Source organism: Salmo salar, chromosome 12 (genome assembly GCF_965601325.2).
Source record: "Salmo salar chromosome 12, fSalSal1, whole genome shotgun sequence".
NCBI classification, from domain to species: Eukaryota; Metazoa; Chordata; class Actinopteri; order Salmoniformes; family Salmonidae; genus Salmo; species Salmo salar.
In genome coordinates this window covers 9,744,953-9,759,034 of record NC_138302.1, presented here as the reverse complement: position 1 = coordinate 9,759,034, position 14,082 = coordinate 9,744,953, and the positions used below count along the sequence as shown (strand labels likewise).

The window sequence follows — 14,082 nt, the reverse complement described above, 5'->3', positions numbered from 1 at the left end:
GCTTTGTCATTATGGAGTATTGTGTGTAGAGTGATGAGGGGAAAAAACTATTTAATCCATTTTATAATAAGGCTGTAACGTAACAAAATGTGGAAAAAATCAAGGGGTCTGAATACTTTCCGAATGTGCTGTAGGCTATATATATATATTATATATAAAAATAGAATGTAAAATATTAAGATCATACAGTGGACACCTAAGGCTATAGGTCTATGTATGCAATGCCCTGATACATTTAGTGCTGAAATCTCTGACAGCTGAACCGTGAGGTGTGTCGTGAATGAGCCTAGTCAGTATGACCTGGTGACTCCTCCAGACAGAGTCATGGTAACACTGAGACAAGGAAGAGGACCTGGTGACTCCTCCAGTCTCCAGACAGAGTCATGGTAACACTGAGACAAGGAAGAGGACCTGGTGACTCCTCCAGTCTCCAGACAGAGTCATGGTAACACTGAGACAAGGAAGAGGACCTGGTGACTCCTCCAGTCTCCAGACAGAGTCATGGTAACACTGAGACAAGGAAGAAGAAGCAGAAGAAGGACAGGAAGAGGCCTCCGCCACAGACAGTTGGGGAGCAACAGAACCCAGTTAAAGGCAGAGAGGAGAGGCCTCAACCACAGATAGCTGGGGAGCAACAGAACCCAGTTAAAGGCAGAGAGGAGAGGCATCAACCACAGATAGCTGGGGAGCAACAGAACCCAGTTAAAGGCAGAGGAGAGGCCTCAACCACAGATAGCTGGGGAGCAACAGAACCCAGTTAAAGGCAGAGAGGAGAGGCCTCAACCACAGATAGCTGGGGAGCAACAGAACCCAGTTAAAGGCAGAGAGGAGAGGCATCAACCACAGATAGCTGGGGAGCAACAGAACCCAGTTAAAGGCAGAGAGGAGAGGCCTCAACCACAGATAGCTGGGGAGCAACAGAACCCAGTTAAAGGCAGAGAGGAGAGGCATCAACCACAGATAGCTGGGGAGCAACAGAACCCAGTTAAAGGCAGAGAGGAGAGGCCTCAACCACAGATAGCTGGGGAGCAACAGAACCCAGTTAAAGGCAGAGAGGAGAGGCATCAACCACAGATAGCTGGGGAGCAACAGAACCCAGTTAAAGGCAGAGAGGAGAGGCATCAACCACAGATAGCTGGGGAGCAACAGAACCCAGTTAAAGGCAGAGAGGAGAGGCATCAACCACAGATAGCTGGGGAGCAACAGAACCCAGTTAAAGGCAGAGGAGGGGCCTCAACCACAGATAGCTGGGGAGCAACAGAACCCAGTTAAAGACAGAGAGGAGAGGCCTCAACCACAGATAGCTGGGGAGCAACAGAACCCAGTTAAAGACAGAGAGGAGGGGCCTCAACCACAGATAGCTGGGGAGCAACAGAACCCAGTTAAAGGCATAGAGGAGAGGCATCAACCACAGATAGCTGGGGAGCAACAGAACCCAGTTAAAGACAGAGAGGAGAGGCCTCAACCACAGATAGCTGGGGAGCAACAGAACCCAGTTAAAGGCAGAGAGGAGAGGCATCAACCACAGATAGCTGGGGAGCAACAGAACCCAGTTAAAGGCATAGAGGAGAGGCATCAACCACAGATAGCTGGGGAGCAACAGAACCCAGTTAAAGACAGAGAGGAGAGGCCTCAACCACAGATAGCTGGGGAGCAACAGAACCCAGCTAAAGGCAGAGAGGAGAGGCATCAACCACAGATAGCTGGGGAGCAACAGAACCCAGTTAAAGACAGAGAGGAGAGGCCTCAACCACAGATAGCTGGGGAGCAACAGAACCCAGTTAAAGGCAGAGAGGAGAGGCATCAACCACAGATAGCTGGGGAGCAACAGAACCCAGTTAAAGGCAGAGAGGAGAGGCCTCAACCACAGATAGCTGGGGAGCAACAGAACCCAGTTAAAGGCATAGAGGAGAGGCATCAACCACAGATAGCTGGGGAGCAACAGAACCCAGTTAAAGACAGAGAGGAGAGGCCTCAACCACAGATAGCTGGGGAGCAACAGAACCCAGTTAAAGGCAGAGAGGAGAGGCATCAACCACAGATAGCTGGGGAGCAACAGAACCCAGTTAAAGGCATAGAGGAGAGGCATCAACCACAGATAGCTGGGGAGCAACAGAACCCAGTTAAAGGCAGAGAGGAGAGGCATCAACCACAGATAGCTGGGGAGCAACAGAACCCAGTTAAAGGCAGAGGAGGGGCCTCAACCACAGATAGCTGGGGAGCAACAGAACCCAGTTAAAGGCAGAGAGGAGAGGCATCAACCACAGATAGCTGGGGAGCAACAGAACCCAGTTAAAGACAGAGAGGAGAGGCCTCAACCACAGATAGCTGGGGAGCAACAGAACCCAGTTAAAGGCAGAGAGGAGAGGCCTCAACCACAGATAGCTGGGGAGCAACAGAACCCAGTTAAAGGCAGAGAGGAGAGGCCTCAACCACAGATAGCTGGGGAGCAACAGAACCCAGTTAAAGACAGAGAGGAGAGGCCTCAACCACAGATAGCTGGGGAGCAACAGAACCCAGTTAAAGGCAGAGGAGGGGCCTCAACCACAGATAGCTGGGGAGCAACAGAACCCAGTTAAAGACAGAGAGGAGAGGCCTCAACCACAGATAGCTGGGGAGCAACAGAACCCAGTTAAAGACAGAGAGGAGAGGCCTCAACCACAGATAGCTGGGGAGCAACAGAACCCAGTTAAAGGCAGAGAGGAGAGGCCTCAACCACAGATAGCTGGGGAGCAACAGAACCCAGTTAAAGGCAGAGAGGAAGTGATTGGTGCAGACTATGCAGATTATCCACTGCTGGAGGGTGGAGGTAAATTTTTTATGGCAACACCCTGTAAGATCTCGACGCTGGGATGGAGTTGGTAGAGTTGCCTGATGGCACGTGAGACATGAAGCAGATGACATCACGGATTGTCATCACCTACGAAGGAACCATTGTGTTACCTGACTCTGTGTAAACATCACGTGTAAAGTAAATAATGTGTTTCGGAACTTTGCTTAAATGTCATGTGTACAGGGGGAAGATGTCTTGTATGGCTGTAGTCAAAGGAGGCATGGGCTTGGGGAATTAAGGAGTATAAAAACCAATGTAAAAGATAGGGAGAGGAGCAGAGATTCTGGGGAAGACAGATCAGGAGCTGACTGATGTATTAGAAGGAGCTGACTGATGTATTAGAAGGAGCTGACTGATGTATTTGATGGAGCTGACTGATGTATTAGAAGGAGCTGACTGATGTATTAGAAGGAGCTAACTGATGTATTAGAAGGAGCTGACTGATGTATTAGAAGGAGCTGACTGATGTATTAGAAGGAGCTGACTGATGTATTAGAAGGAGCTAACTGATGTATTAGGAGGAGCTGACTGATGTGTTAGAAGGAGCTGACTGATGTGTTAGAAGGAGCTGACTGATGTATTAGGAGGAGCTGACTGATGTGTTAGAAGGAGCTGACTGATGTATTAGAAGGAGCTGACTGATGTGTTAGAAGGAGCTGACTGATGTATTAGAAGGAGCTGACTGATGTGTTAGAAGGAGCTGACTGATGTGTTAGAAGGAGCTGACTGATGTATTAGAAGGAGCAGACTGATGTATTAGAAGGAGCAGACTGATGTATTAGAAGGAGCTGACTGATGTATTAGAAGGAGCTGACTGATGTATTAGAAGGAGCTGACTGATGTGTTAGAAGGAGCTAACTGATGTATTAGGAGGAGCTGACTGATGTATTAGAAGGAGCTGACTGATGTATTAGAAGGAGCTGACTGATGTGTTAGAAGGAGCTGACTGATGTATTAGAAGGAGCTGACTGATGTATTAGGAGGAGCTGACTGATGTGTTAGAAGGAGCTAACTGATGTATTAGAAGGAGCTGACTGATGTGTTAGAAGAGAGCTAACTGATGTATTAGGAGGAGCTTGACTGATGTATTAGAAGGAGCTGACTGATGTAGTTAGAAGGAGCTGACTGATGTATTAGAAGGAGCTGACTGATGTATTAGAAGGAGCTGACTGATGTAGTTAGAAGGAGCTGACTGATGTAGTTAGAGAGGAGCTGACTGATGTATTAGAAGGAGCTGACTGATGTATTAGAAGGAGCTGACTGATGATATTAGAAGGAGCTGACTGATGATATTAGAAGGAGCTGACTGATGTATTAGGAAGGAGCTGACTGATGTATTAGAAGGAGCTGACTGATGTATTAGAAGGAGCTGACTGATGTATTAGAAGGAGCTGACTGATGTATTAGAGAGGAGCTGACTGATGTATTAGAAGGAGCTGACTGATGTGAGGTGTGAGAAGGAGCTGACTGAGTATTAGAGGAGCTGACTGAGTATTAGAAGGAGCTGACTGATGTATTGGAGGAGCTGACTGAGTTAGAAGGAGCTGACTGATGTTTAGAAGGAGCTGACTGATGTATTAGAAGGAGCTGACTGATGTATTAGAAGGAGCTGACTGATGTGTTAGAAGGAGCTGACTGATGTGGAGGAGCTGACTGATGTGGACGGAGCTGACTGATGTGTTAGAAGGAGCTGACTGATGTGTTAGAAGGAGCGAGAGGGGGCTGAGTGTATTAGAAGGAGCTGACTGATGTGAGGGGTGTGAGAAGGAGGGCTGACTGATGTGTTAGAAGGAGCTGACTGATGTATTAGAAGGAGCGTGGAGGGGCTGATGTATTAGAAGGAGCTGACTGATGTGAGGGGTGTGAGGAGGAGCTGACTGATGTATTAGAAGGAGCTGAGGAGGGGGCTGATGTGATTAGGGAGGAGGGGAGGGCTGACTGATGTATTAGAAGGAGCTGACTGATGTATTAGAAGGAGCTGACTGATGTATTAGAAGGAGCAGACTGATGTATTAGAAGGAGCTGACTGATGTATTAGAAGGAGCTGACTGATGTATTAGAAGGAGCTGACTGATGTATTAGAAGGAGCTGACTGATGTATTAGAAGACTCTTGAGGTAAAGTAAGAACATAACTTAATTACTCTTGTTAGAAGCTACTGCATTGTAATTGCAATATAAAAATATATATATATATATATATACAATCCAACAGTTGTGAAACTGTGGAACTAAAAGAGAAGTGTTACTGGTTTTCATGAACTAGTTAAATGATTTGTTGAATAAAGTGTTGAAGAAGAAGACTAGCATTATAACAACTACAGGCTCGGGGCTCGAGACCATATTGTGGGCTCCAGCAGGAAACCACAGGGCAGCTCGAGGGTAACTGTGTGAAGAGCACTGAGTAGGCTGATGGTTGTCTTTACTCAGATGAAGTGCTGAACCCCTGCTTTCAGTTAAGAATTCATTTCAAGAAATTAGTTTTAGCCGCGCTTATACAAATAACCTAGTATAACCCCACTGTTGAACGTATCCTGCGTGAAATACGAGATAACACGCAGTAAGGACCGGGCCACGCTAAAATAGCACCCGAGCGGACTATAAATAAATATTGGATTGCTCGTTGGTGTTGTACACAGAAATACCCCCCGCTGACGGGTAGTATACCGTGTCACAAACTACCCGGTAAAGTGTTAACAGTAGGAAGGAGTGAGCTAACCTCTGTGGCAAGCAGAGATGTACCAAGAGGGGTTGATAAAGTGAAGCCCAGAGCTCCACTGCTAACTCAGCCACGGGTAGGAAGACAGGGAGGCCCCCTCACCAGGAAAGAGGCTCATACCGCGACCTTCCATACTATGGTCAAGAGAAGAGCCACAGGCAAAGACCACCCGCGCGTGAGTGAATCCAGTAGGACGTCTGGGAGGCGGCCCGTACTAGTCACCTCGACAGGAGGACAATTCATGTTTTAGGAAAGTAGCCATATATATATATATATATATATATATACAGTTTTGCATATGCTACACATCAAAACACAAGGAATAGTGTTTCTGTAATTTGTTATAGGCTGTTTTTAAGAACATGTAAATGTGGCTCCTTTGGCCAACATCCCTCGTTTATTGATGGCGCTGGCTGCGCCAGGTTGGATCTGAATGCGTATGGATGTCCGTTACATTACGAAAATGTCCGGCAAATTCCCTGTCGTGGTGTCCAGCGCCTACTTTTCCTACAGGAAACTCTGAAATGGCATATTGCTTTTATAAAGATTTTAGAATATTCTCTTGAAAAAGAATCTGTCACCAAAATCCTGACATGGCTGTTCATGTGATGGTTAATGTATCACTAATCAAACGTTGTCATAAAAGGCCCGTGGGCAAAGCTGCGGGAGCAAACGAGCTTGGGACAGGGATAGGATAGCCATCATTTTATGGAAATATCAGCCTCAATTTAACTTCAAAGTTGTTGTTTTTCTTCTGAAGCCTAATCAGGGACGGCTATATCCGGGTACTGGCCACCAAAATCGGGGACGTCTGGTCAACATTGGCTAAATTAACAGATTGAATGGTCTATTTAAGCAATAAGGTCAGAAGGGGTGTGGTATATGGCAAATTTACCACGGCTAAATTCTGTTCTTATGCACGGCGCAACGCCGGAGTGCCTGGATAGTCATTAGCTGTGGTATATTGGCCAAATACCACAACCCCCGAGGTGCCTTATAGCTATTATAAACTGGTTTCCAACGTAATTAATGCAGTAAAAATCTATGTCTTGTCATACTGCAGGTAGCCTAGGGGTTAGAGCGTTGGACCAGTAACCGAAAGGTTGCAAGCTCGAATCCCCGAGCTGACAAGGTAAAAATCTGTCGTTCTGCCCCTGAACAAGGCAGTGACTCGCATAGTTAAATTAAAAATACCCGTGGTATACTATATGATATACCAGGCCAATCAGCATTCAAGGCTCAAACCACCCAGTTCATAATGATCGGCAGGTTGTTGCAACCATGATTTATTAAATCAAACACAATTATTAAATATCTGCAATAGGATACAGTAGCTAATGAACCTAATTATTTAATAATCAATAGCTTTGATCAGGTCCTTGAAATAGAGTCAGAGCAGGACTGAGGATTGTGTTCTCTGTGTGGTGATGGTCTTTAGCTGTGTGATTCTCCTGCTGGGGAGGTCTCTCCTCACCGACTGAGCACTGGTTAGGACTCTCTCCTATGGGAACAGTACGTTCAGGTTACATATAGTACACAATATGGGAAATACACTGCCCTTTGGGACGCAACCTTAAAGATATGAGATGGCACCCAAATGGTACCCTATTCCCCATTGAGCTCTGGTCTAAAGTAGGGGATAGGATGGCACCCTATTCCCCATAGAACTCTGGTCTAAAGTAGGGGATAGGATGGCACCCTATTCCCTATTGAACTCTGGTCTAAAGTAGGGGATAGGATGGCACCCTATTCCCCATAGAACTCTGGTCTAAAGTAGGGAATAGGATGGCACCCTATTCCCTATTGAACTCTGGTCTAAAGTAGGGGATAGGATGGCACCCTATTCCCCATAGAACTCTGGTCTAAAGTAGGGAATAGGATGGCACCCTATTCCCTATTGAACTCTGGTCTAAAGTAGGGAATAGGATGGCACCCTATTCCCTATTGAACTCTGGTCTAAAGTAGGGGATAGGATGGCACCCTATTCCCCATAGAGCTCTGGTCTAAAGTAGGGGATAGGATGGCATTTGGGACACCGAGATAGTAAGTCCTCATTACTTCATGTTTCTTTAAGTTCAACAGCCTCCCTCCCTCTACTTACTAAGTTCAACAGCCTCCCAGTCCACTTCTTCTACTGGGGACTGAATGAATCTGCTGACTTCCTCGTCCTCTTCTTTCTTTAACCGTCACCCCAACAGTTTGACTCAAGTCCTCCAGCTCCACCTCTTCCTCTTCTTCTTTAACCGTCACCCCAACAGTTTGACTCAAGTCCTCCAGCTCCACCTCTTCCTCTTCTTCTTTAACCGTCACCCCAACAGTTTGACTCAAGTCCTCCAGCTCCACCTCTTCCTCTTCTTCTTTAACCATCACCCCAACAGTTTGACTCAAGTCCTCCAGCTCCTCCTCCTCCACTACTTTAATGTTCATCCCCAGTGTCTGACTGAAGGCCTCTCTGTCGTCAGGTGACCTGGGTTTGGATCTGGATTGGTCACCCGGATTCTAGAATGAAAACAGTGATCAATAATAAAGGAAGTAATATTTCCTCTGAAGATCAGGGTCTGTGTTAATAAAACATCTCAGAATAGGAGTGATGATCTATGATCAGGTCCCCTTGTACATGTGATGTTGTTCAGATCCAATAGGAGTGATGATCTAGGAAATAGATGACATTAGTTTACAGTAAAATGTATAAAGCTCATTTTCTCCCACCTTGTTGATGTGTGATGTAGGAGGACTTTCTTCACTACCAGAGCCATGGACAGGACTCTCTCCTGTAGAGATAGGTTGGTATTATGGGTTATAATGAGACTACCAGAGCCATGGACAGGACTCTCTCCTGTAGAGATAGGTTGGTATTATGGGTTATAATGAGACTACCAGAGCCATGGACAGGACTCTCTCCTGTAGAGATAGGTTGGTATTATGGGTTATAATGAGACTACCAGAGCCATGGACAGGACTCTCTCCTGTAGAGATAGGTTGGTATTATGGGTTATAATGAGACTACCAGAGCCATGGACAGGACTCTCTCCTGTAGAGATAGGTTGGTATTATGGGTTATAATGAGACTACCAGAGCCATGGACAGGACTCTCTCCTGTAGAGATAGGTTGGTATTATGGGTTATAATGAGACTACCAGAGCCATGGACAGGACTCTCTCCTGTAGAGATAGGTTGGTATTATGGGTTATAATGAGACTACCAGAGCCATGGACAGGACTCTCCTGTTTATCATTTGATGGAAGGATGGATGGTCTAAAGTAGTGCACTATGTAGGGAATAGGGTGCCATTAGGGACGAATAACCTGCCTCCACTTACTAAGATGAGAAGGGTCCCAGCCGACGTCCTCTCCATCAGAATTGATCAGACCACCAACTTCCTCCTCCCCGTCTTCCTGTCCCCCATTGTGACCAAGGTCCTCCCCCATGTGTGTCTGTAGGTGTTTTCTCAGAGCCTGCTCTGTAGGGAGGTCCTGTCCACACACTGGGCAGCATTGAGACCCTGGGGAAATGGTTTGTGAACGTTAGAATGCTAGCAACAGTGTTCTGTTTGTTTTGTGTCGGCAGTGAAGTGGCCGACAGTCCGAGAAGGCAGTGAAGTGGCCGACAGTCCGAGAAGGCAGGGAAGTGGCCGACAGTCCGAGAAGGCAGGGAAGTGGCCGACAGTCCGAGAAGGCAGGGAAGTGGCCGACAGTCCGAGAAGGCAGGGAAGTGGCCGACAGTCCGAGAAGGCAGGGAAGTGGCCGACAGTCCGAGAAGGCAGGGAAGTGGCCGACAGTCCGAGAAGGCAGGGAAGTGGCCGACAGTCCGAGAAGGCAGTGAAGTGGCCGACAGTCCGAGAAGGCAGTGTGAGGTAAACATGAGTATCTGTTTCCTGTCTAAACTGCCACTAGAAATAATACATGTTGCTATGCAGGCTTTCTATTACATGTAGTAAGATTAGCATTTGAAGTTTGAATACATGGAAAAATTAGCTATTTGCAGCTTCGCCGTAACATTCTGGAATGTTCATTCAAATCATTCCAACTGAAATGTGTTACTCTGGCAACATGTTGGCTGTAAAGGGAAGTGTTGTTGAACTCACCTCCTGTCTGGTTCTCTCTTGCGTGGGTCCGGAGGTGGTACTTCAGAGTGGCAGGCTGGGCGAACCTCCTCCCACACAGGGCACAGAAGTACGGCTTCTCCCCTGTATGCACCATCTGGTGTCTCTTCAGGACGTCCGCCTGGCTGAACCGTCTCCCACAGTCAGGGCAGGTGTATGGCTTCTCACCTGATAGATGGATGGATGGACGGACAGACGGGTGGGTGGGACAGACAGACAGTTTCACTCCACTATAATGAGCCATTTACTTTATGTTCGTATTATTATGTTTTATCATTTCTTATTGTTGTTGAATTGTTGAGAAGGAACCTGCAAGTCAGTATTTCATTGGACGGTGTATACCATGTGTATCCCGTACATACGACAAATCTGTAATGTATGCTGTCAATTGCTGCATAAAGTTTCAAGTTTTATTAAAGAACCACATTGTGGACAACTCAGTTGAGACACTGATATCCTTCGATCGTTAAATCAACCTCACCTGTATGCACTCTCAAGTGGACTTTCAGGTGCCCGTTGTCGCGGAAACCCTTCCCGCACTCGGGGCAGACGCAGGGTTTCTCTCCCGTATGAGACCTAAATCAAATCATACTTGATTCAAAGTGCATTTAAACTTGAAACAGATTTTACAGTAAAACAACAAGGAGATCAAATGAAAACAAGAATGAAATAAATGACCTCTGGTGCATCTTCAGGCTGTCCTTCTGGGTGAAACTGGCGCCACACTCCAGGCACTGGTAAGGCTTCTCCCCGGTGTGAATCCGCTGGTGTTTCTTCAAGTTTCCTATCTGAGCAAAGCCCTTGCCACACACAGAACAGGAGTAGGGCCTCTCTCCCGTGTGTGTTCGCTGGTGCACTTTCAAAAATTCATTTTGGGTGTAACTCTTGCCACAGACGGAGCAAGAATAAGGTCTCTCCCCTGTGTGTGTCCGTAGGTGAACTCTAAGACTTCCCTTCTGGGTGAAGCTCTTCCCACACACAGAGCAGGAGTGAGGCTTCTCTCCGGAGTGTATCCTCTCATGTTCTCGGAGGCCTCCTGAGTGGGCAAACCTCTTGCCACAGTCAGGACAGGGGTAGGGCTTCTCCCCTGTGTGTACTCTCTGGTGTCTCACCTTATGGAACACAATGGAAATAAGTTGACTTGTTTTGTGTTATCCCGTCACATTTCATGTACTGTGTGTATGTCATTTTTTAAACAGGCAAATAAAACCCATCAAACTCACCAGGTCACATGGGCGGGAAAACTCTTTCCCACAGTCCAGACAACAGTGAGAAAAGGTTTTGGTTGGTTCCGTTTGGTTCTCTTGATCAGGTTCTCCTGATGCAGGGGGGCTGTGGGATGGGGACAGGCTGGGCTGGTTGTTAACATCATCCTAAAAGAGAATGAAGGGCAGAAGTCAGCCTTGAATAGTTCTGGAGAGGGGAACATTTCTTTTGTTGTGGTAGACTGTATGAGTGTTGTTATGGTAGCCCATATGAATGTGTTGTTGTGGTAGACTATATGAGCGTTTTGCTGTGGTAGACTATACGAGCGTTTTGTTGTGGTAGACTATACAAGTGTTTTGTTGTGGTAGGCTATACAAGCGTTTTGTTGTGGTAGACTATATGAGTGTTTTGTTGTGGTAGACTATATGAGTGTTTTGTTGTGGTAGACTATACGAGCGTTTTGTTGTGGTAGACTATACGAGCGTTTTATTGTGGTAGACTATACGAGCGTTTTATTGTGGTAGACTATACGAGCGTTTTATTGTGGTAGACTATACGAGCGTTTTATTGTGGTAGACTATACGAGCGTTTTGTTTTTGGTAGACTATACGAGCGTTTTGTTTTTGGTAGACTATACGAGCGTTTTGTTGTGGTAGACTATACGAGCGTTTTGTTGTGGTAGACTATACGAGCGTTTTATTGTGGTAGACTATACGAGCGTTTTATTGTGGTAGACTATACGAGCGTTTTGTTGTCGTAGACTATACGAGCGTTTTGTTGTGGTAGACTATACGAGCGTTTTGTTGTGGTAGACTATACGAGTGTTTTGTTGTGGTAGACTATATGAGCGTTTTGTTGTGGTAGACTATACGAGCGTTTTGTGGTAGACTATATGAGCGTTTTGTTGTGGTAGACTATACGAGCGTTTTATTGTGGTAGACTATATGAGCGTTTTGTTGTGGTAGACTATATGAGCGTTTTGTTGTGGTAGACTATACGAGCGTTTTGTTGTGGTAGACTATACGAGCGTTTTGTTGTGGTAGACTATACGAGCGTTTTGTTGTGGTAGACTATACGAGCGTTTTGTTGTGGTAGACTATACGAGCGTTTTGTTGTGGTAGACTATACGAGCGTTTTATTGTGGTAGACTATATGAGCGTTTTGTTGTGGTAGAATATACGAGCGTTTTGTTGTGGTAGACTATACGAGCGTTTTGTTGTGGTAGACTATACGAGCGTTTTGTTGTGGTAGACTATACGAGCGTTTTGTTGTGGTAGACTATACGAGCGTTTTGTTGTGGTAGACTATACGAGCGTTTTGTTGTGGTAGACTATATGAGCGTTTTGTGGTAGACTATATGAGTGTTTTGTTGTGGTAGACTATATGAGCGTTTTGTTGTGGTAGACTATACGAGCGTTTTGTTGTGGTAGACTATATGAGCGTTTTGTTGTGGTAGACTATACGAGTGTTTTGTTGTGGTAGACTATATGAGCGTTTTGTGGTAGACTATATGAGTGTTTTGTTGTGGTAGACTATATGAGCGTTTTGTGGTAGACTATATGAGTGTTTTGTTGTGGTAGACTATATGAGTGTCCAATACTTTGATCGGGGAATCGGGGCCTGTATTTCACAAAGCATCTAACAGTAAGAATGCTGACCTCAGACCCTCCCTCTTCAGTTAATCCTAAGGCAAAACTCATCCTAGATCAGTGTGTTTGTGTTAGTGCTTGGTAGGAACAAAAGACTGCACCCACCACCGCTCTGCAGATAAGACTGGCGTTGCCTCAAAAGACCCACCCAGTGGCATTGTGACAAAGTTGCGACTGCAGACTGACAGCAGCAGTAAACAAACTGCCAGGTTGATACTTTGTAACATTGACAACAACACTCAAATCAGTTTTCAAATGACTGAGCATAAACGGACCTGGCATAACCTGTCTGTGCTATTAATCCAACTCTGTCACGCATTATCTTGCAATAACAGCAATGGAGTTTTCACAACCCGATTTGGGACAAAGCTTTCCTATTCATGTCATGTGAGGCATTCGAGTCCGAAGGGCTAGGACAATGTTAGTAGATTTGGCTGGCTAGCTAACGGTCATTCGTCCCTCCCGTGTCTTACCTCGTCCATTGTGGGTCGGTCAGAACCGGGAGGAGTGAATTCTGCCGACATGTTATTGTTGTTCTTTTACGTTCACTTCAGCTCGAGGTCACTCACGTCAGTTGAACAATTTACTGGTCGTGAAACGATTTGAAACCTAACCAGCCATCTAAACGAAGGCAATACATGCAGACATCCTATATGTTGCCATTTTATCAGTAACTAGCTAGCCTGTTTTGAAGAGAGGGGAATAAGCCGACTGTCTGCGTTACTGCATCACCGTACTTCCGGGTATGATTCTTCTGCATGACTAAACTACCTGGTGCAATAGCGCCACCTTGTGTACAGGAGTGAGAAGGCAGGCAATACAAGGCGCTTACAACATGCAGGAATCTTGTTCTACTATATATACAGTCGTGGCCAAAAGTTTTGAGAATGACACAAATATTAATTTTCACAAAGTCTGCTGCCTCAGTTTGTATGATCGCAATTTGCATATACTGTTCTTATGTTATGTTATGAAGAGTGATCAGATGAATTGCAATTAATTGCAAAGTCCCTCTTGCCATGCAAATGAACTGAAATCCCCAACAAACATTTCGACTGCATTAATGCAGAAGGCTTCAGGGCGCCCAAGAAAGTCCAGCAAGCACCAGGACCGTCTCCTAAAGTTGATTCAGCTGTGGGATCGGGGCACCACCAATACAGAGCTTGCTCAGGAATGGCAGCAGGCAGGTGTGAGTGCATCTGCATGCACAGTGAGGCAAAGACTTTTGAAGGATGGCCTGGTGTCAAGAAGGGCAGCAAAGAAGCCACTTCTCTCCTGGAAAAACATCAGGGACAGACTGATATTCTGCAAAAGGTTCTGGGATTGGACTGCTGAGGACTGGGGTAAAGTCATTTTCTCTGATGAATCCCCTTACCGATTGTTTGGGGCATCCGGAAAAAAGCTTGTCCGGAGAAGGCAAGGTGAGCGCTACCATCAGTCCTGTGTCATGCCAACAGTAAAGCATCCTGAGACCATTCATGTGTGGGGTTGCTTCTCAGCCAAGGGAGTGGGCTCACTCACAATTTTGCCTAAGAACACAGCCATGAATAAAGAATGGTACCAACACATCCTCCG

The 14,082-nt window shown here is 46.0% G+C and overlaps 1 protein-coding gene and 1 long non-coding RNA gene across 2 annotated transcripts in view; one reads left to right on the top strand and one right to left on the bottom strand.

The window, feature by feature from the left end:
• LOC123725402 (uncharacterized) overlaps positions 1-9,748 on the top strand; it is a 32,129-nt gene extending 22,381 nt beyond the window's left edge. Inside the window, exons 2-3 of the long non-coding RNA XR_014379586.1 lie at positions 9,118-9,403; positions 9,669-9,748. This is a non-coding gene — a long non-coding RNA (uncharacterized LOC123725402). The remainder of the gene's footprint in view (positions 1-9,117; positions 9,404-9,668) is intronic.
• LOC106564095 (uncharacterized) lies at positions 6,803-13,270 on the bottom strand. The gene is made up of 9 exons (XM_045690641.2): positions 12,981-13,270; positions 10,876-11,025; positions 10,331-10,764; positions 10,134-10,228; positions 9,635-9,820; positions 8,870-9,052; positions 8,260-8,321; positions 7,652-8,049; positions 6,803-7,051 (listed from the first exon to the last, which is right to left on the bottom strand). Exons 1-8 carry the CDS (start codon positions 13,029-13,031, stop codon positions 7,657-7,659), a joined length of 1,554 nt encoding a protein of 517 aa, XP_045546597.1. The 5' UTR covers positions 13,032-13,270; the 3' UTR covers positions 6,803-7,051; positions 7,652-7,656.
• Between the last annotated feature and the right edge of the window lie 812 nt (positions 13,271-14,082).

Bases quoted from the DNA above. Each gene is read 5' to 3' on its own strand.
- LOC106564095 (XM_045690641.2), bottom strand. From the start codon at position 13,031: ATGTCGGCAGAATTCACTCCTCCCGGTTCTGACCGACCCACAATGGAC. The intron at 10,229-10,330 runs GTCATTTATTTC...GATTTGATTTAG, and splicing joins AGCCTGAAGATGCACCAGAG to GTCTCATACGGGAGAGAAAC. The intron at 9,821-10,133 runs GTGAGGTTGATT...TCCATCTATCAG, and splicing joins CCACTTGAGAGTGCATACAG to GTGAGAAGCCATACACCTGC.